The sequence below is a fragment of the Grampus griseus genome (assembly GCF_964374135.1).
Source record: "Grampus griseus genome assembly, chromosome: 1".
Taxonomy (NCBI): domain Eukaryota; kingdom Metazoa; phylum Chordata; class Mammalia; order Artiodactyla; family Delphinidae; genus Grampus; species Grampus griseus.
Genome location: NC_139017.1, coordinates 125,851,830 through 125,873,244, shown reverse-complemented (window position 1 = coordinate 125,873,244; position 21,415 = coordinate 125,851,830). Strand labels below are relative to the sequence as shown.

At 34.8% G+C, this 21,415-nt stretch overlaps 1 protein-coding gene across 3 annotated transcripts in view; it reads left to right on the top strand.

Moving 5' to 3' along the window:
- Nucleotides 1-21,415, top strand: part of MIER1 (MIER1 transcriptional regulator) — a gene marked incomplete at its 5' end in the record, with an annotated part of 56,408 nt that overhangs the window by 16,269 nt on the left and 18,724 nt on the right. For all 3 annotated transcript variants that reach the window (XM_082663051.1, XM_082663050.1, XM_082663049.1), the window contains 5 exons: nucleotides 1,170-1,315; nucleotides 10,915-11,073; nucleotides 11,729-11,861; nucleotides 13,536-13,600; nucleotides 16,919-16,991. In XM_082663051.1, the coding sequence (XP_082519177.1) occupies nucleotides 1,170-1,315; nucleotides 10,915-11,073; nucleotides 11,729-11,861; nucleotides 13,536-13,600; nucleotides 16,919-16,991 (576 nt within the window). The remainder of the gene's footprint in view (nucleotides 1-1,169; nucleotides 1,316-10,914; nucleotides 11,074-11,728; nucleotides 11,862-13,535; nucleotides 13,601-16,918; nucleotides 16,992-21,415) is intronic.

The following is a 21,415-nucleotide window of genomic DNA, read 5'->3' as shown; positions in this document are numbered from 1 at the left end:
TGTGAGTTTAAACATGCTATTTAAACTCTCTGGGCCTCAAGTTTTTGTTTTTTGTTCATAGGATTGTTTGAAGATTAAATGAGATAATGTATGTGAAGTGCTTAAGCATAGTATTTGGCACATAAGAAAATATTGTGAGGTAACAAGAACCCTGGAGTTTTGGTGCCCCTTATTCCTAATTGTCTGATTTTTCAAGAAATCAGCCTCTATATCTCTGTTTTACTTATTGGTTTTCTTAATGGAGTGAAATAGAAGGGTAGGTATACATAAAGGTAATATAACCTTTAACATTTTAAATTGATAAAAATAAATTGCTAATTGTTTTTGTTTTTTTTAGTGTTAAGTAACTCATTTGTTTATTAGTTAACAATGCTTTTGTAAACTTAAGTCCAGGTTTGGCAATAGCCAAATGTGGGGATAGTTTATAGGCTATATATGCCCAGCATTTGCTATCGCCTATTACAAGTTTTGACCCTATTGAGTACAGCAGTATTCTCCAGCCACAAGGCTAAAAATAGATTAGCTTATACAAGTTACCTACTGGATTATTTTTAATGCCTTTCGTAAGAGTTTTGTATGTAATTTTAATAAACTTTGCTTTTTATACTCTATCTTTGAGTTATTTCAGCTAAGTTAAGGACAACTACCTTTATATTAGAATATATTTTCGTGGATATGTGATAAAATAATATTTGAGTTCAGCTGTATTTTCATTAGACTGTGTATTCAGATGATTGTGTATTTCACATGACTGTATATTCATACTCATTGGTTCTATTAAATATCAACCAATTGATTATGAATTGACTTTTCTCACACAAAAGATCATTCTTATTTGATATGACTATTTATTATTTACAACTCACGTTTTGTTGGAAGATTACAGTACTCTTCAAACATTCCCCCCACCTCCTCCCCGTTTTGCGGTTGTCACTGTAAATATATAGAAGTGAAACAGGGTAAAAAATAATCCTTAAAGAAGATATTTTGTGGGGGGTGATAAGTAAGGGCAAGAATTTTAGAAAACAACAAATAATACTTCCCGTGCATAGCTTTTTCCTCGTACTTTTACTTGACATATCCAGCTTCAGATAACATATACATTAAATTAATATTAATAAGATACACATAATTTGGTTTACCAAACTGTTTAAAATATTCTTTACCAGGAGGTTCAGCAACATCAGATGACCATGAATTTGATCCATCAGCTGACATGCTGGTTCATGATTTTGATGATGAACGCACATTAGAAGAGGAAGAAATGATGGAAGGAGAAACAAACTTCAGTTCTGAAATAGAGGATCTTGCAAGGGTAAATAACAATAAGAGCTAGAGAATGAAGTGGTTATAACTTTTTTGTGGAGAGAGGAAACACTAAATTTTAGTTCTCTACTTTATTTTGGGGAAAGTGGTATTATATATAATCAATACTGAAAAATTTTATGTGGTCATAGGTGGGATAATTTAAAGTTGGAAATTTTTTAAAAAGAACTTTATTATGTGAATTAGAATTCAGTAGTTACTTTGGTAAAACATCACAGATATTGGGTCAAAAATATATAAAAAAGGGTACTAAATTTCCTCTTACATACCTTCTGCCTTCCCCCAATTACTGCACCTTTTATTTACTCCCCTTCAGAAGCAAAACTTCTTATGAGTTGTCATCGTCTTCCTCATTTCCTGCTTACTCCATAAAGTGCTCTAGATTGTCTCTGCCCCTTTCCTATCAAGATAACCAGTGATTTTATTGTTATATCCTTTGGTCGCTTTTTTCTCTACTTAACTCTCAGAGGTATTAACACAATTTACTATTCCCTTCTTTTTTTTGAATTTTAGAGCACCCACTGTCGTTTTCCTGATCTCCTTGTTCCTCTTCAGTGTCTTTTGTAGACTCGTCTTGCTTTCCTCAAGGATTAGATTCGGAATTTCCTAGTTCTCAGTTCTGGGTTGTGTCTTCTTCTGTCTGTAGATCAGTGCTCCTCAGAATACAGTATGAGGGTCAGCTGCATCAGAATCACTCATGGACTCACTAAGAAATGTGCATTTGTATGCCTCTCTCCCAGGCACACTGAATCAGAATGCGGGGCGGGGGGGGCTCAAATCTACATCTTCACCAAGTGTGCACACCAAGTTTCGACACTGCTAAGCTAGGTGGTTGATCTCATTTAATCCCATGGTGTCTGTGTATGCTCAGTATTTCTTATTTTTCTAGCATTAACCTATTCCCTGTCTCCAGTTTTGTTTATCTAACCACCTGCTTGACATTTCTGTTTGGATATCTCAGTAGACATCTTTACATTTTAAATGTCTAAACAGAATTATTGATTGATGTTCTCCTTCCTCTGCCTGTTTCTTCCCTGTATTCTCCATCTCAGTAGAAAATGGTACTACTGTTTACCTTGTTGCCTGAGTCAGAAACCAGGGAGTCATCTTTCTTCATTCTCAATATCCATTCCTAAATAAACCTATCATATCTATCCAGAAATATCTCTTATCTGGCTCTTGTTCCATCTCTGCTGCTACCCTCAAGCCCAGGTCACCATCATTTTTAGCTTAGACTATTACAGTAGCTTCCTAACTGATTTTTCATGTCCTCTTTTACCACTCTTCTCTCCAATATATTACCACAGCAACTATGATGATCTTTTCAAAATATAAATCAATTTATATCAGCCTTCTATTTAAAAAGCTCTTCAGTGGCTTCCTGTTACACCAGAAGAAAATCCAGACTCCTTTCCCTGGCCAGCAAGGCCACCTACATGATATGGTCCTTTATCCCTTTACTACACTAGTTGTATAGCTACACTAGTTGCGTTTGTTCTTAGATGTGCTGTTTGTTTTCACACTTCAAGGCTTTTCAGCTCATTCCCACTCTCTGGTATGTGCTTTCTGCGTCTGGCTCCTTATCCTCTCAAGTCTGGGCTTAATATTCCCTCCTCAGAATGGCCTTTCCTGGCCCCTAATCAGCTTTTATAAACCACTGTACCCCATTCAATGCTTTCTTTATACCTAACACAATTTGTAATTATATGTTTGTTTAACTTTTTTGTCTGTATCCTTTAGTTCCATGAGAGGAGGGATAGTCTGTTTTATTCACCAATGTATTTCATGGCACCTAGCAAGAGTGGTCACCCAGAGTTTTTGAATGAATGAATAAATCAGTTTGGTATGCTATCATTGAAAGGTATTATGTATACAATCTGCTGAACTCCATGACAAGAAGAACGTACGAAAAAAGACATATGCCAGCCTTTAAGCATTTGGAGTACATAATGTCATCGAAAAATGAATTCTTCCACTTTTACAGTAGTAAAGATTAATCTATGTTTCAGAATTTTAGTTTAGAACTTTTTTTTTTTTTTTTTTGCGGTACGCGGGCCTCTCACTGTTGTGGCCTCTCCCGTTGCGGAGCACAGGCTCCAGACGTGCAGGCTCAGCGGCCATGGCTCACAGGCCCAGCCACTCCGCGGCATGCGGAATCTTCCCAGACCAGGGCACGAACCCATGTCCCCTGCATCGGCAGGCGGACTCCCAACCACTGCGCCACCAGGGAAGCCCTAGAACTTTTTAAAGTGTACAGTTAAAGAGCTGGAAAAGTAGTAGTATTAAGTCAAATTCTTGTCAGGTGATCCCATTTTGAATCATTTAGTGATTAAAACTGGCTTAATCCATAATACCTAAGCAATTCAATATTTTATTAAGCCAGACAACAGAATTGATCTTAGTGGTAATGGTGTAGAGCTGTTATAAAAGCTTTTCAAGGATGAGTTAAAAAGAACACGAGGAATCTGGAGTCAGAACTATTCTTTATAAGAGGCTGGAAAGCCATTCAAAAACTGGGATAATTTGCTTGGATGATTCAGAACCTAGGTGAACATCAGAGGAAACGATTGATTTAACAATCAGTCACAGTGGCTTCATATATTCATGAAGTGGAAATGCAGTTATTTTTAGTTATTTGCCTGTATTTCACAGAAACTTACCACTTTAGATATATTTTCTTTTTTCTGAATAACCCATCCATGGGATAAAGGGTAAAGGAAGAATATCTTATATTTTCCATTTTTTCACATTCTGTGTTAGTCAAGTAATTGAGTAAGTAATTACTCAAGAAGAGATAATCAAGTACAGGTGAAAATAGGTTATAAAGTGGAATGATTATTTTATTTCAGAAAATGGGCTACTATAATTAGTACAAAATTACTAATGGGCTTCACTAAAATTTTGCTTGTGTTATGGTCTTTTCCTATTTTCTCCTTTATTCTACCTCCTTCCCCAGTCCCTTACAACCCCCCAGAATTTGCTTTCAAATGACCCTTTTTTAGGAAAAAGTAATTAAAATATACAAAGGGAGAGAAAGACAGGGGAACCAATCTTTTATCATTCTTTTCAACCAGACACTCTTAAACCTTCTCAGAGAGTACTTATAACTTTTCCCAAAGTAATTAAGGCTTAGGTGTAAGTAGCACATAATCACCAGTGCTTTCATCTGTAGCCTAGAGCTAAGCTACAGGGCCAATGTATTGGATTTCCTATAGTTGTAAACTCTTTAGGTCCAAACCAAACTGGTTTTTGTTTTTATTAAAAAGGTGAGCATGATTTTATCATTGATTACTAATTTGCTTGTATAGAAGTGAAACATCATAGTTGTGTCAGGAATTGGTAAGGTAGTTTATGCCTGGCATTTTGGTTGCATGAAATGGACCTTTGATGTAATTGGGGCAAAATTTTGACAGTTGATTCATTCAGGAGTTATCAGTAACTGCAATAACCTGTAGTTTTAAGTTCATTCAATATGAATTCTAAAATTTCAGTGTAAACTAGCTTTTATGTGTATTGTTATGTTTGTATGCATGAATCTTATCAATATAAAGTATTTTAGGTAAGTTCAGCATTTAAATGTTTTAAGAGAATTAGATGTACAGGTTAGAATTTATTAGTGATCTTAGAAGTGTCAGAATCATTCCCATAGTAAACTTTGGTTTGCTGGGAATGGCTATATGCAGGTTTAACTCTGTTTTTCAAATGCACTCTTAAAACCCATGGTCTCACTTAACAGTAGCAGTCTATTTGGGAGAAGAGGGATCAGGATCAGCTATATCTTTATGTATTTATAGTTTTGAAAATCACATTATAACAGTGTTAATAATTAACACTTTAAAGTGCTAGACACATTTCACCAAGTGGATCTCCAGAGCTAGAGAATAAAGATTAAAATGTGAGAGATTGAGGTTTTTTTTAAGTGTACACACCACATGAATTATACAGATAAAAAAAAGAAACTCCAGCATGGAGATTATAAAGAAGAGTTCACTGCCTTCATCTCTTCATGGTTTATTCTGTAGTGAAGCCCCAGCCCCAAGAGGTTGGTTACCTTAGGAACCAGCACTCTTGTCCAATCTGGATGTGGTCTTTTAAGCCTTCCTGGCTGAAAATCAGTCTCTTTCCTTCTTTCCCCCAACTTAATAAGTATTTACTGGTAAGTCACAACAGGTATACAAAGAGTACTATGTCCATCCACCAAATGGCCCTTCATTGGCCAACACCTGGTACCACGTGCAGTCATTGCTAAATGACTAATCCCCTGGTGTGAGGGAGAGGGAGCCACCTCCTGTGCAGCTAGGAGACAGATACCGCTCCAACCTTATCATGCTGCTGGTGGTGATTGGTAATGTTACCCTATTGTTGTGAAGTTTAAGGACAGATTAAATTTCATATATAATGTTTGTCTTTGAAAAAGTCTATATTCTTTCCACCTCCACCTAGTCTCCGGTGAGCTTATATAGACATGATTGTCCCTCTTTTTGTTACAGTGCTTAGACAACTTATATTTTAAAGCACAATATGTAGGTATAGTCCACATGGCTGATTTTTATTCATCTTGTACTATGTCCATTTTCCTTCTTATAGTCTATCAACTTCTTTCCTTACTTTCCCTTACTTCTTATAGTCTATCAACCCTGCACATCTTATTTCACTCTCCATCAGGATGATGTACACTTAACCTAGGATCAGGTTTTGAGGAAGGGAGTGTATATGCATATGTATGTAAGGGCACTGTAAAGCAGTGAGTCAGACTGTACTACTTACTCAGTGTGTAACTTTGGGCTAGTTACTTAACATTATTAAGCTTCAGTGTTATTACAAGGATGATATATGTAAAACATTGAGCACAGTGTCTGGTACATGATAATCACTCAATAAATCTTAATAGTTATTCATAAAATTCTCAAAGAAATCTGTAACACCCGAACAGTGGAGAACCACTGTACTTGACTCATAATTTTCTTTCACTCTGCTCCTTCCATTTCTCAACTCTTGTATGAATGGGAACAAAACACTCTTGACACTTTATTGTGATGTTTCAATTTGGGGAAAGCCCCTTAGTACCTGGTAGAACATACACTTCGACAATATAAGCTAATGAGAAAGTCTCTGGAACAGGTGACTGATGGGCCCTAGTATAATGTATTGTCAGCCACATTTTATTCATCTTTTAGTCTTTTTTCAGAAGGAAATAGCAAAGAACATTTGCTTTACGGGATAGCATTACTTTTTTTTTTTTGAGATTTTTTTTTTTTTTTTGGCTGCATTGGGTCTTCACTGCTGTGCACAGGCTTTCTCTAGTTGCAGCGAGTGGGGGCTACTCTTCGTTGAGGTGTGCGGGCCTCTCATCACGGTGGCTTCTCTTGTTGTAGAGCACAGGCTCTAGGCGCACAGACTTCAGTAGTTGTAGCACACGGGCTCAGCGCGGGCTCTAGAGCACAGGCTCAGTAGTTGTGGTGTACGGGCTTAGTTGCTCTGCGGCATGTGGGGTCTTCCCGGACCAGGGCTCGAACCCACGTCGCCTGCATTGGCAGGCGGATTCTTAACCACTGCGCCGCCAGGGAAGCCCAGCATTACTTTTTATATCAAATATTTGGGGACAAATAATAGGAATCCATCTTGAACTAGCTTAGGCAAAATGAAGATTTAGTTGTAAGGCTTGTGTTAATTTCATTAAGGGCAGGGGGATATCTAGACCTCACGGACTCAAGTACCACCAGAACATATTTTCTGTTTCTGCTTTTTTACATGGTGGTGTCCTTTTTCAGACTAATTTTCTTCACATCTTGTCAGTTTTCAGGCTCCTAGATTTATTGCTTGAGATATAGCCTATATTCTTTAGCTGCTATTGGTAAAATTCTGGAAACAAATTATGGTCCACCTTGGGTCATGTGCCCATTCCAAATGCATGGCCAGGGAGTACAGTGATTCTAATTGGGTTAGATACTATGAGGTCCATGAGGTAAGCTTTCAATCAAAATACATGCTTGGAATGGAGGAAAGAACACTTCTGGAAAAAGATGCGTGTAGAAGTAGAAAGAAAGGATTGGGTAGCAGACAAGATACGATACTTGAATTTAAAACTGGGGATTCCTCAGCAAAGTTAATTTGAGGTTTTATTGTAGTTGTAGCCCAGTGTTTTCTGTAAGGGCATCACTTTATACCTTAGATCAAGTAAGGTATTTTTCATACTGTGTGGGTCATGATTGTTGCTTACTGACTTGTTGCTTACTAATTTGATATTGGGTAACAAATTAAAAGTCAATTCCAAAGAAAAGCATAATACCACTATATAGTCTTTGTTTTCAATATTAAGAATTTTCTTGATGGAATAGGCAAGGATATTTTGTTTACACATGATAAAACCCACCTAAAACCAACTTTGACTGAAAATAAACTTTTTAGAAATTTGTTAGAACTTCTTTAGAACTTTATTGTTTTTATTATTTTTTCGGCGTCATACGAATATGTACCTGGGTCCAAGGAATGTCTGGAGCCAGAGATTCAGTGTCACAAGAACCTCTTGATCACTCTTAACCCATGGTTAAATCTGTTGATTCCTTCTGCAGGGTCTCTTGAGTTTTTTCAGTACCACAACCACTAATTTGGTTTAGGCTCTGATTATACTCATATGAATAACAGTGGATTCCAACTTAGCAAACTAAATTTCTCCCTGCCTAAGTCCATCTTGAATATTTTGTTGTGTGCATAATTTTCCCTAAGATGTTCCATAGGGTCAGTCACTGTTCAGCAGCTACTCTCAAATGAATCAAAAGTAGAGTATAACAGATCCCTTTAGAAACTAAGTAAAACTAGAGAAAGTAGGTAAAAATACCAGCCCTAACTTTTTTTGGTTACTACAGATACCTTCTATTATAATCAGGATAACCTGCTTATTCATTGTTTGTTTTCTACGCTTGCACAGTTGTCATTTCCTCTGACTTTTCTCTCTTCCAGTTCTGTTACTGTTTTTCAGATTCAAGCACTTCTCTTCCAAATGCACTATGATCAGCCACTTCTGACTCTACTCTGTTCTCTGCTTAGTCAATATTGGAGGTGTTGCTAAATTTTTCTTTGAGAAATGAATTTTTATAAAGCAAGTCACACTTCTCAGATGTGTATCCAAGAGGGAAAAATCTTGACCTCACCATGGAAGTCAGATATTCCACTTACCTGAAAATGGTTAAAAAAAAAAAAATCTTTTCATGCAGTTGGTGTATCACTTACCCTTTTGACGTGCAACTTAGCTATCAGCTGTTAGTGATAAGCTTTATTAAAGATAATGATCGCACTTTATTACCTCCCACTGGAAAGGCTGATTTGTAGTTATCTTATCCTAGAACTGTGAGATAAGTGGTTCTCCAGGTGGTCTCATACCAGCAGCATCAATATCACCTGGTACTTTAAAAAAATGCAGATACTCAGGCCCCACTTCAGCCTTACTAGATCAGAAACTTTGGGGTGGGGTTCAGCAGTCTGTTTAAATAAGGTCTCAAGGTGATTCTCTTGCCCTTGAATAAGACATACCAAAGGTAGAGAACTTGAAGACATTTATTTGATTGGTAATCATACCTCTTTTTTGTGATCTCTCAAAGTATCAGTTAACTCAGTTGTAAAAATTAGAGGTAGTAGTAGCATATTAAGGTAGTCTTAAAGATGAAATAAATATTATGAAACAGGCTGTTTATGAATTCTCAAGGTCCATGTAAATGTTAGTTGCAAACCTACACTAAAGTGTTTTTCCTGGTTTGGCCCTTATTCATAATAGTGACTTCAGTGGGTTGGTCATAGAAGTGACTTCATCGTTAAACCTGCTTCTCATTCGTGGTGCAGAAGTTTATGGAAAGTATGAGCTGGGCTTAGGAGATCTAGGTATTATAGTAAAGTCTCTGTCAGTGCATGATGTTTCTCTCTGCTTGGTTTTCTTATTTACATATATAAAGGTAGCACTGTCATCTGGTACTTTTAAAGATCAAATAAGATAGTGTAATATTCTCACTCTGCTTTTGTTAAGAAAAGAGAATAAGATAGTGGAATTAGAGCACTTATCACAAATGCCTGGCATATAGAAGACACTTTATGGAAGCTATATGTTATGATTGTTTATATAACCCACCTTTTCTATATCTTTTTCTCATATTACTTCTTTCTTGATTTTGAAGTTCTGTTTTCTTAAATCCTGACTCCTAATTCCCAAATTTCTGTCTCCTGTACCAGATGCTTGGTACTGGACCAGATATCTGCAGGGACTAGATCCTTGAACACTTCACGCACTGTCTGTGTTATTGCACCTTGAGAATCACAATACGAGATGTCAATTAAGTATGCCAGCTTGTCATTGATTTCTGTTTCAGAAACAGATTCATAGGCTGATTTATAACTAGAATATCCATTTACAGTATGAAATAGAAGTGTTAAACAGTATTTTCTTCCTATTTCTTTCTGTAAGAAAATTTTTTCAAATTATAATCATTAGTTGCTTTTTACACACGAATTCTGAGTGATGGGGGTTAACTGTATGATCTAAGTATTTAGTGTCACTGTATGATCTGAGTATTTAGTGTCACCAGGTTATAACATCCAGTCTGATGTATTCATGCCCACTATAACAGTGTATTTAACACACGGGCTAGACTTATTTCTATCCATGAATGAGGCTACAAGACTGCTGGAGAAATACAAAAGTCTTGTTTCATAATTATCCTTGTTCTAGGTTCTAAACTGACTGACTCAGTTAAATTTTTCTTCAGAGTGTGTATGTGTGCGTCTGTGTAAAACTTCCTTTTTATAATCAATTCTGTCATGTTTCCCTGATACTTTATCATGCTTGATTATTGATTAGAGTGAGTACCTCTGCAGAAAGCTGATTTCATTTCATTACATACGGATATTTCTTCATTTCACCTTGAGGAGGGTGTGTTTTTTGTGATGATTGGGGAAGGTCCAGGTCCCTGGCTGAGGCAGCCTGGTATATATATGATAAGAGTATGGGCTTTTGTAATTAGACTTGAAATCTGGCTTCACTACTTGTAACTTGTGTGGTTTTTGGAGAAATTGCTTAATCTGCCAGCCTCAATTTCCTCATCTATGAAATGGAGATAATACAACAGTTTTGTAAGATGGATAGTAAGGATTCCATGGAAGGATTTTATATGCAATTATACATAAACCTAGAAAAGAATATATAGCTAATGTAATCCAGTATCATTCATGTATGTCATTGCTGTTTTAATTTATTTGGGCTGGGCTATGAATTTCATCCCCCTTTCTGGGTTTGTTAACTTAGTTTACAGTCTATTTTCTGATTATTCTATTTCCCCACTCCCAAATTATGTATGGTACGCTTACTAAGTGTGAGCATCCATACGTAGTGTTAACTGAACATTGGTGTACATTCACTGAATTGATGCAGAAAAGAATAGTAAAAGCCTAGGATTTTCTTAAGTTTCAGAATTATATTCAGTTTTACCTTTTATGATTTGAGAATTCATAACAGTTCTAAGAGTATACTCAACAGATTTGTGAATTATAGGAATATGAAATATCACCTATTCAGAAATTAACTTTTTATTTTGTTCTATTTAGGAAGGCGACATGCCAATTCATGAACTTCTCAGCCTTTATGGTTATGATAGTACTATTCGACTACCTGAGGAAGATGAGGAGGAGGAGGAGGAGGAAGAAGGTGAAGATGATGAAGATGCTGATAATGATGATAACAGTGGCTGTAGTGGGGAAAATAAAGTAAGGTTATACACATATATTTTTATTACTCTTGAAGTTAAAGTTTATTAATACATTCATTTTGACTGCTTATTTTTGTCATCTGTTTTTACTGACTTTAAAAGTAATACATTTAAATGTTACAAGTTAATATATAGATATACGTAATACAAATTGGAAGTCCCCTGTAATCTAATCCAGAGAAGTAATAGTTTTCTCTGTGTCATTCCAGATTCCTTATCAATGCCTAGTCTAAATAAATTTGTATGAACTTTTTAAAAAATGCTATTTTTTTTAAGTAATAAAGGCTAATTGGCAGTTCTGTATTCACTTTTATTTTGTTTTGAAATAATTTTAGATTTACAGAAGAGGCTCAAAGATAGTACAGAGTTTCTGCATATTCTTCACTCAGCTACCCCTAATGTTAGCATCTGTGTAACCATGGTCTATTTATTAAAACTAAGAAATCAACAGTGGTACCATACTATTAATTAAACTACAGACAATTCAGATTTCACGAGATTTTCCACTGATGTTCTTCTTCCTGTTCCAGGATCCAACCCAAGACACCATTTAGTATATTTATTTTAGCCTTCCAGTTGTATTTGGAATACTATGACCTTTCATCTGCAACAATCTTCTTTTTATCTTAGAGATTTAATTTATTATTCCACAGGAAGAGAATATAAAAGATTCCTCAGGTCAAGAGGATGAAACTCAGTCTTCCAATGATGATCCATCACAATCTGTTGCTTCTCAAGATGCCCAGGAAATAATCCGTCCACGTCGATGTAAATATTTTGATACAAGTAAGTGTTATTAGTTACTATTTTTTGGATATGATTTTTACTGCTTAATATATGCCTAAAATTTTAGTGTTTTTTTTCACTACTCTGTTTGAATTCATTGATTTTGAAATCTTGCTCATCAGTAATGGGATTTTGTTCTAGATTATTAGTTTAGCAGTACTGGGGCCCTCTTGTCCATGAATATACTACAGTAATTACTGTGTCACTATGATGCCCGATTCTGAGTGTGTTCCTTTTTTTCCCTCTTGACTGTTCTTTAGTTTGTTTCATGGTCATCTTTTTTATTTCTCCTAGTCTTTTCCTCAGTTTTCCATTTTCTGCTTTCTTTGCCTCCTCAGCCTTGATATATTCATAAGCATTGCTTTCTCTAATCAATGGCTCCCAAGTCCAAACAGTGGTTGACTCTTGAGGTAGGAATATGTTATACAAAGAACTCTCCTAATTTTTCTACAGTTATGATCTAGTCAGAGATGACCAGTAGTCAAGACAACATTTAATATATGTATCTTGAATATTTGCATGTTTCATCTGCTCCATAATATTTCATTCTAAGCAGGAATCCTTACTCTGGAAGTAAGATAAGAAAAAGTTAAACATTAGTGTTATTAGTTTAAATATGTGGTCTAAATTTCTATACTTGAAAAAGGAAAATAGTTGAAGAACAATAACCTCTCATGAAATGTGGTAAAGTAATAACTGATTAAACATGCCTACTTCTTTGTATGAGTGACTTCTGTTACACAGTTTGTTTAGAAGTGAATGTAGGACTGCTAATAATAATTTTATTGTGAACTTTGATCACAGATATGGTCCAACTGAAAAGTATATCAATGCACAGAGAGATTAGTTACTGAGACAATTGTTTGGGGGAAATGTGGTATTTTTCCCTTAGTTAAACCAGGAGCAGATCCATTGCCAAAGTTTGCTCAAAAGTGGGATACTAAGTGACTGCCTCTTGAAATAATATTTCATAATTCACATCTGGTATTTTAGTTATGGTGTATGCATTGAAGCTACAAATATACTGCCTATCTTAGCTTTTCCATAGGAAGAATTAATTTCTGTATGCAGTGTTACCCTTTTGAATTTTGTGTGCCATTTTAGAGTTGAGAAGATGCTGACAGTCTCATGGTTTTCAGATTTCCCACCCCTTTATGTAAATACATTCTTAGTCCAAAATGTAAACAAATAGCAGCTTGCCTGCTCTGAATAAAACAGGAGTTGGGAAGACATACATACACTCTCTTCATGCACTCCCCCCAAAGTGGTGCTACAGAGTTGTCAGTGCTTTAAGGAGCACTGCTCAGAAACCACTGTTTTGCCCCAATTCTTATTTTATAAGGGAAGAAACTGAGCTCATATAATTTATTCTGTCACCAAGCTGTTGGAAGGAGAATTAGGCTTAGAAACAGATTATCTTGACTCTGAATCAGATTTTTTCTTAAAATTTTTTGTAGGAAATCATTTTATGAAAATACAGTTGTCTAAGAAGATTGTCCTAGAAGGTTTATGAGTTTTGTTTTTTTTGTTTTAACTGACAGGGTATTATTTGATTAAAAATATCTTGACCTACCTCTGCAAATACCTTTTGGCATATTTAAATATTTGATGGTAGATATAAGAATGGATAGGATAAGCAATCATTTTATAGTACTATTGTCTTACTTATTCTAGATAGTGAAATAGAAGAAGAATCTGAAGAAGATGAAGATTATATACCATCAGAAGACTGGAAAAAGGTAGTTAGAGCCATATTTTCCCAAAACTTAGATAAATAAATATTTAAAAAGCCAAGTGTAATTATTCTTTTACTAAGTATAAATATTGATAAAATTGAAGTAAGTCTTTTTGTGACATATGAATGTTTAGACTTTCCCTTAATACATCCAGGTAAGAAAAATAATTTACCTTTTTATAAATAAAATAATGGTATAGAAAAAATTGGACTTTGTTGAGCAAGCCAGTACTCAGAGCAAGGTTAGAATTCCAAATTTCTGAACCACTACAAATTACACTTTTGTTAGCTACACTATAAAAAGTATCACGTGATTTTTTTTTTTTAATATACTTGAGAAAGCAGTTGTGGAGGCTTTGGTATTTGTTAAGTAAATTTTGTTTAATAAGTTATATTACAAGTTTTTCCATCCCATATTAATGTCGATATTTACAACTCGAGTATATTGTGTGAAGAGACAGATTTGGGCTTTGGTATAACTATCCATAATTAATTTCTAAAATGAGTCTAAAGATAATATATTGACGTAGTCTTTAAATATAAAATTGTATAACATTGTGTAGTTAATCACATGGTTAAATTGAAGAATTTTAAGCTGTTGCAAAGCAGTTGACTTATTAGGAAGATTTATCAAAATGTTATATAGAATTGATCAGGGCAAATCATTTATATAGAAGAGATGATGTTATTCTTGTTGAGATAGGTGACCTGATATTTCTCTTAAAATCTCCATTGAGGTTTTTTAGTGTTCTTTTTCATAGGTCTGATTTTTAATTTAGGGCATAAGCAGTCATTTATTTGGAAGCAGAATAGCCCAAAATATCAAATTGAGTGGCCTTTCTGCGCTTTTTGAGTCATGATTGTTTACTTAATTAGTTAATACTTTTGAGGCTTCCTGGTGTTTTGTTTGTTTAGTTTGTTTAAAGTTGTCTAGTTTGGGATGCCTGGGGCAAACTTAAAAAGAGCTAACCTCCTTGTGGATTAAAATAAGGGAAAATCTCTATATTTAGAGTTTCAGTTGGGAAGAATGAAGTATTCAAATGAACTTGGACTGTGCTACCCAAGGATCCTGGGCTTCAGCCAGAATTGATCTATTTATGGGTTTCCAAAGAGACGTTTAGAAGAGAGAGACATTAGTGTGGGTTGGAGTGGTAAGGAAAGATTATCCCAGTGCCGGATGTGTTAATTAACTTGAGTGAGTAATGAATGAATGATGGGACTGAAGACAGAAAAAAGGATCACAGAAGTTACTGTTTGTGTGACCTATTTGAGCAAGTGTTCTTCAATCCATTTTTTTCTGATTCCTATATCATGTAGAAATTAAGGTGAAAAAAAAGCTAGAAACCTTGGGAGTCATCTTAAACTGTTATTTTCTACCACACGTTCAAGTTTATCTTTTCTCCAGTATAAATTGATTTTGTATCTGGAGTTTCCCAAGAGAGTATTTGATTAAGCCTTGAATTTTTTTTTTTTTTAATGAAGCAATAAAAACTCAGGAGGGAGAACATGGGGGAGATGAAGCCTTTACTGCTAGGGAGTATTAGTCCCTTCTTCAGGAAAAATATGTAATAACGTAGACCACAGTAAATCCAGATTGTCTTATTTTAGTGAGATTTGTAAAAAAGTGTCAGGATTCAGAGATTCATCTTCTAAGGCTTGTAAGATGAAATTGAATTTTTATAGAAACTAGGGTAGAGGAAACAGCTTTGAAATCAAACCTGAGTTCAAATTATAGCTCAGAATTTACTAGTAGTGTGTTCCTGAGGAAATTAATTTTGTTGAGTTTCATCTCCTCAAATACAATATGGGAATGACAAATTCAGCCTTGTCGAAGTTGGTGAGGATTTAATGAAAATTTTGCATAAGATACCTGGTACATAATGCACCTAAACGCTGTTTTCCTTCCCTTCCCTGCAGAACAAATTAGGTGAAAAGAAGTTATCTGAACTCAATAGGAAAAAGGAAGTGTCTTATCTTTATACCAGTCGAGAAGTTATCAACCCTGGCTTCATGTTAGAATCACTTAAAGAACTTTTAAATACTGATTACCATGGCTTTCATCCAGAGATTCTAGTTTAATTGGTCTGGAATGGATCCAGACATCTATATTTTAGAAGCGCCCTAGCCAGGGTTGATAACTTGACTAATTATTCTCTGATAGGCATAGGTGAGTAAAGTTAAAAGAGCCACAAGAAGTGACAATAGAGTAATCTTTTTTATGGTGAAAGACATAAAGAAAATTTCTATATATGAGTAGAGAAAATGCGAATGTGGTATTTTTAGAAAACTAACTGGTTTTCCTGTACAGGTGCAGCAATAAATTTATTACATAGAACATGTCTTTGAAGTTATACTAGATAAAATGAAATTCTAACAAAAGTGGGAAACAATAACAGGAGAGAGAAACTTTTCAAATCCCAAGAGTTATTTAAACTTACTAGACCATGATTTTGTACCTTTCCTGCATAAGTCTTCATTCTGAAAATGTAGTAACTGTATTATTAACATTTAGCCACAGACAAAAGAGGGCCCATGTAATTAATCTTGGTCCCTATGTCTTGTAAAATCTCATCAGTGGTGATTTCTCATTGTCTTTCTGAACAGCCAGTTTCCCCTAATCTGTGTTTTGACTATATAGATTACCAGATTTCCTAAAATAAGATTTAATTACATTTGGGAGAAGGTACGGTTTCATCTTGTATTGTTTTAATGAAAGTTAGGTACTAATTACCTGTCCAGTTGGTTTGGAGTTTCATTCGTTTGGCCTCTACTGAGCTTTATACAAACCCTTTCGTTAGTTCCTTTACCTTAAAGCTCTGGTTCTCAGACTTCAGTGTGTGTCAGAATCACCTGGACAGCTTGTTAAAACACTTATAATTGCCGAATCCCATCCTCATAGTTTCTGGTTCAGTAGGTCTGGTGTAAGACCTGAGTATTTGTGTTTGGTGATGCTGCTGATCCAGAGACCATAGCTTAGAGTGGGATGCTCTGAAAATACTTTAACTTGACTTTCTGCTTTTCAGAGTTATCTTATAATTGAATTATAAGAATTCATTTTTATTTCTTTTCCTCCATATTTTGAAGTAAAGTTTGTATCCATTTCACCCCATTATTATTACTAATATTTTCATCCAGTCATATCCAAGGTCTTATCTATTATTAATTCATGCATCCTCACAATACTCCCCTGAGATAGTTAATTGGTTGTAACTGTATTTTATGACAAACCAGGAACAGTTAACCCAAGAAGGTAAATCTAGAAAATGGATACAAAATCTGTGTTACTAGATCTTATTAATGTTTTATGTTATTTTTAAAATAGGAGATTATGGTGGGCTCCATGTTTCAAGCAGAGATTCCAGTTGGCATTTGTAGATACAAAGAAAATGAAAAAGGTGAGTTATTAGTAAATTTACTAATTTATAGCTGAATTCATGCTTTTGAACTGATGAACTGTTTTTATAATGGGATAAGAACATGACAGTTTGTTTGTTACCCCACTGATTTATGAAAGAAGACCTCTGCACCAGTATCTGTAAGAAATACGTTTTCTGTTTCTCCACTTCTGTCCATAGAAGTCTAGCCAAAAAAGAAAGAAAGAAAAGTGAATGCTTCTTTGGTATTGGATTATTAGATGACTTAAAACATTCCAACTTTTAATTTTTTTCATATTTTAAGTACTCTAAAATATATGCCCTTTTATAACCTTTATGATTTATATTTTAAAAGGTTATTTTGTTTCAGTGGAAGCTGTTGGACAGGTTTTAAAAAAAACAAGTAAACAACTAATATAAAAAGTTTATTTGCTTCTGAAACTTCTAATATTACTAAAATTGAGTATTTTGATGTTTGTGTATTTAAAAACAATTTGGAAAAATTGTTTTACTTTGGGAAAACAATTTGTATACTTAAATTTTACATTTTTTTTTCATTATTTTGTCTAAAAGTGCTAAGGTAAGTCACAAATAATAAATACTTAACAAAAACAGAATACTTGAAGATTTTTTTTTTAAGTCTATTTCAGATTATCTGCTTTTGAGAGAGTTCCAGAAAGAGAGAGAGAGAGTGTGTGTGTGTGCGCACGCACGTTTAATGAGTTTTCATGTGCGGTGTGACATCACTCAATGCTAGAACTCTTTCATCATTTCTTTATTTCAGTTTTCTTTTCCGCACTTCACCTTACATATACAGAGCCTTTGGGAGTTGTCGTCTTGTTTTCTTTTTCAGCATTCCCTCTAGAATATTTATATTCTAAGTATGCACCTGCTTTCAGGGCAGAGCAGCAGATCAGAAGCAGTTAAGGGAGCACCACAGGCTAGTAAATTCTAGTGACAGTAGAAATGTTTTAACACAACAGTAACAGCTTTCAGGTTAATTTCTGCAACATACAGGAATGTTAAAGGTATCAATATGGAGTGACCTTGTTGTATATTGAAATTCTGTGCACAGTGTTTGTGAATACATTGTAATTGTGTGCAAAAATGAATGATCCATTGGCTTTTGTATTTTTTTATATGTGGCAAGTTAATATTATGGCTAAAGATGGTTTTAATTATCTCTCAATACGTTTATCTTTTATTTTAACATGTTTGCATTGTTAGATATCACAGTGAATAAGTGATCACAATCTCCAATTTTGATTTACTGTTTTCCATTTTAACATTTTAAAAAGCAATTTTATGTGTGTGTATATATATATATATTTTTTTCTTTCTTTCTTTCTTTTTCCAGAAAAGCTGTGGTTTATGAAGCTTTCTCACTTTGAGAAATTTAAGCGTGTTATATTGTATGAGGATCAGATGCATTTACCAGGGTTACTGCCTTAGATGAGTCACTATGATTCAGGCCCTTTCCTCATCTTTGTAGTTCTAGGAATTCAAACTTTGGTCATGATACCAAGAATTCGTCTCCACTTAGGTTAACCTGTGCACACAAACCAAATTGTTGTAAAACTATTAGGTAAACCACACTGTTAGAAATAAAACTGTCAAAGGGATAGTGCCTTTTTCCCTTACAGCGAAAGTTTTGCAGGGTATTTTTCATCAGTTTGGTGATCACATTCAAAAAGGAGAGCATTTGGTTTGAGTGATTTTGGTAACAGTGCCACAAAACTTAAGATATCTTGATATCTGAACTGTAAGGAATTATTCGGCAGTTGGATTAGAATTTTTCATTGCTATAAGGAAACCCTATTACTGAGTATCCTAAAGAGACATTAACTTTTCCTCTTAAATGTATGTAAATGATCATTTTTACTCAATGAGTATATTATAATCATTTGTTTATTCATCTTTGTATCCTTAATACCCTGGGAGATCCTTTTCACATAAGACACTTCGTAAACATTTGGTAGCTGAGTTATTAGGTGGATGCAGATAGTGTAAACAGAATGTATGTGGAGTCAGTAAACTTGAATCAGTATCTAGGCATTTGGCCATGGACGTGTTACTTAACTACTTTTTTCTTCTTGTCTATAAAATAGCAGTCACCTATTTATTTATAAAGCTCGTGCGAGGATTCACATGTGATGTTTTTACGTGTAGTGCTTAGCGGCATAGTGTTTGGCACAGAAAATGGTCAGTAAGTGGCATTAATATCCAAAAGATGATTAATCTTACCCTTATGTTTAGGTTTTATTATTCACATTTTCAGAAAGTATCAATTTATGTTCTTTTGCTTGCAGGTGACAAAAACTGAGTTCAGTTTAGCTTTAGCAAAAAAGAATTTACCTTATTGCTTTACTGGGAAGTTCTGGCTAGTCTGGCTTCAAATAAAACTGGATTCGGGATTTTTATGATATCAGGTGTCTCTCCTCCCCCTTTCCTTTATTGTCAGACAAGCTAGGATGGCTACTGGGAGCTCATGACTTATACTTTTCACTATTCTAGCCAGGAACCAGCAAAAATGAGAACTTCCTCATCCCCCTTTGCTCCAGCAAAAGTCCTAGAGAGAGCCTCTATTGACTCAGCTTGAGTCTTACCCAACCAGAATTACTGTGAGCCAAGAGAAGAGTGAGTACTCAGGCTTGCCCTGGCTCGTTTATCTCTTGGGGCTCCAGGGAGCAGTGTCAGCCCTGCTCAGACTGTATGAAAAGGGTTTAATTCCCAAAAAAGTGCTGGGCATATGAAAAACATGATTTTTAAAGTTACGTGGGTGTTTTGTTTCTCCCATGTACTAAAAACTGAGTAAATGCTGCAGCTTTGTGATAATACTAAGTAATTCGAATACTTGGTAAACATCTTACAATGCATGGGACCCCTTTCCTCAAACTAAGAAGTATCTGGCCAAAGGTGTCAGTAGTGCTGAGGTTGAGAACCCTTTACTAGATTAGCTGAGAATTAGATGGGCTACTGAGGAAAAAAAGTCAAGAGAAAGGAACAAGGTATTCTCAAATTTTCATGCTTGCATGACGTAAATTTTAGAGTAAGTAAATGTTGGCTAGGAATTACAAAGCAGTGAATAGCAAAGGACCAGGTGAATTGTTGTTTCTAATGAATATTAGACGAATTATTGATTCTTAAGTTGCTTACTGAAAAATGAACACATGTATTACCCTTAGTTGATAATAGTACTGTTGAAACAGGCAGTTCAGTTAATCTACACATAGGAAAAGCTCAGCTAGACAACTTAAAATTCATGTCATTAATCACAGTGTGACCTTTTAAGAATGTGGAAATCTCTATTATAAACCGCATTACTACACCTTGCTGATTATGTTTCAGCATTTTCATTCTCATAATATATTGATTAGGTAGAATTTTTACTTGGGCATTAAAAATGGAATGACACCTTTTTTTTTTTTAACAGAAACTGGAGGTTTATAAATTTCATTTATTTATTCACGTTTCTTCTTACTCACTAGGAAGTTCCCAGATTGCAGAAGTTTTTGATTTTGTGGTGTAGTTTCTCAGCTTTCTACATTTGTCATCTCCATTCCCACCCCCAACACACATATAATGAACTTTGTTAAATTATTTTGAACTCATTTTTGCTTATCTGACACACTTACTTTGATTACTTAAAATACCATAAAAAGCACTTCCCCAGTTAACAACCTGTGTTGATAGACTAGGCGAGCTCTTGCCTTCTGAGACTCTTTCACTTATTTATAATCATTTGTAAATTATATCTTTCAGTAGTATGAGGTGGATATATTTATGGTTGCTTTTTAAAAGTTCTAATATTTAGGCTTGGTAATTCATTCGAATGAAATAGTTTCAGAAGATGCTGTTACATTTCAGTGATTGTGATCTTTCAAAATCCAGCATGTTCATGAAACTATACAATTACAATAAAGACTGTTTTTTCCTTCTGTTGCTGTCATATTTATAGAGGTTCATGTCATATTTATAGATGATAAATTAAAAAAATAGAGATAAATAAATTAAAAAATCGAGATTATTTTTCCTCCTTATTTTCATGTGTTTTATCATAATGGTGGAGTTCTTCCTGAATTTATGATCTCTTGGCGTTTAGTCATTCTATAGATATTTAATAAATATCAACTGTGTTGCCTTTTTTATTTAGATCATAGTCAGAAGTCATATTTAGAGTATAAACTTAACTGGAAAGTGATTTGGTCTGTTTCTGGAACCAGTTAAGGCAGTGTGGTTTATTCTCTGAGAATGCTAGTGGTTCTCACCTCATTGTCATTTTTAGTATATGCATTAAATGAAGTATCATATTCTCAGGGTTAGCCTATCTGGCTGCTAGTCACAGTTCTAGGGACCTGGCTTGTCATTTGGCGCCATCTGGTGATGTTTGTGTACTTAGTTTAAATAAGCATATCTCTGTATCCTGTGACTTGGGACTTCCAGTT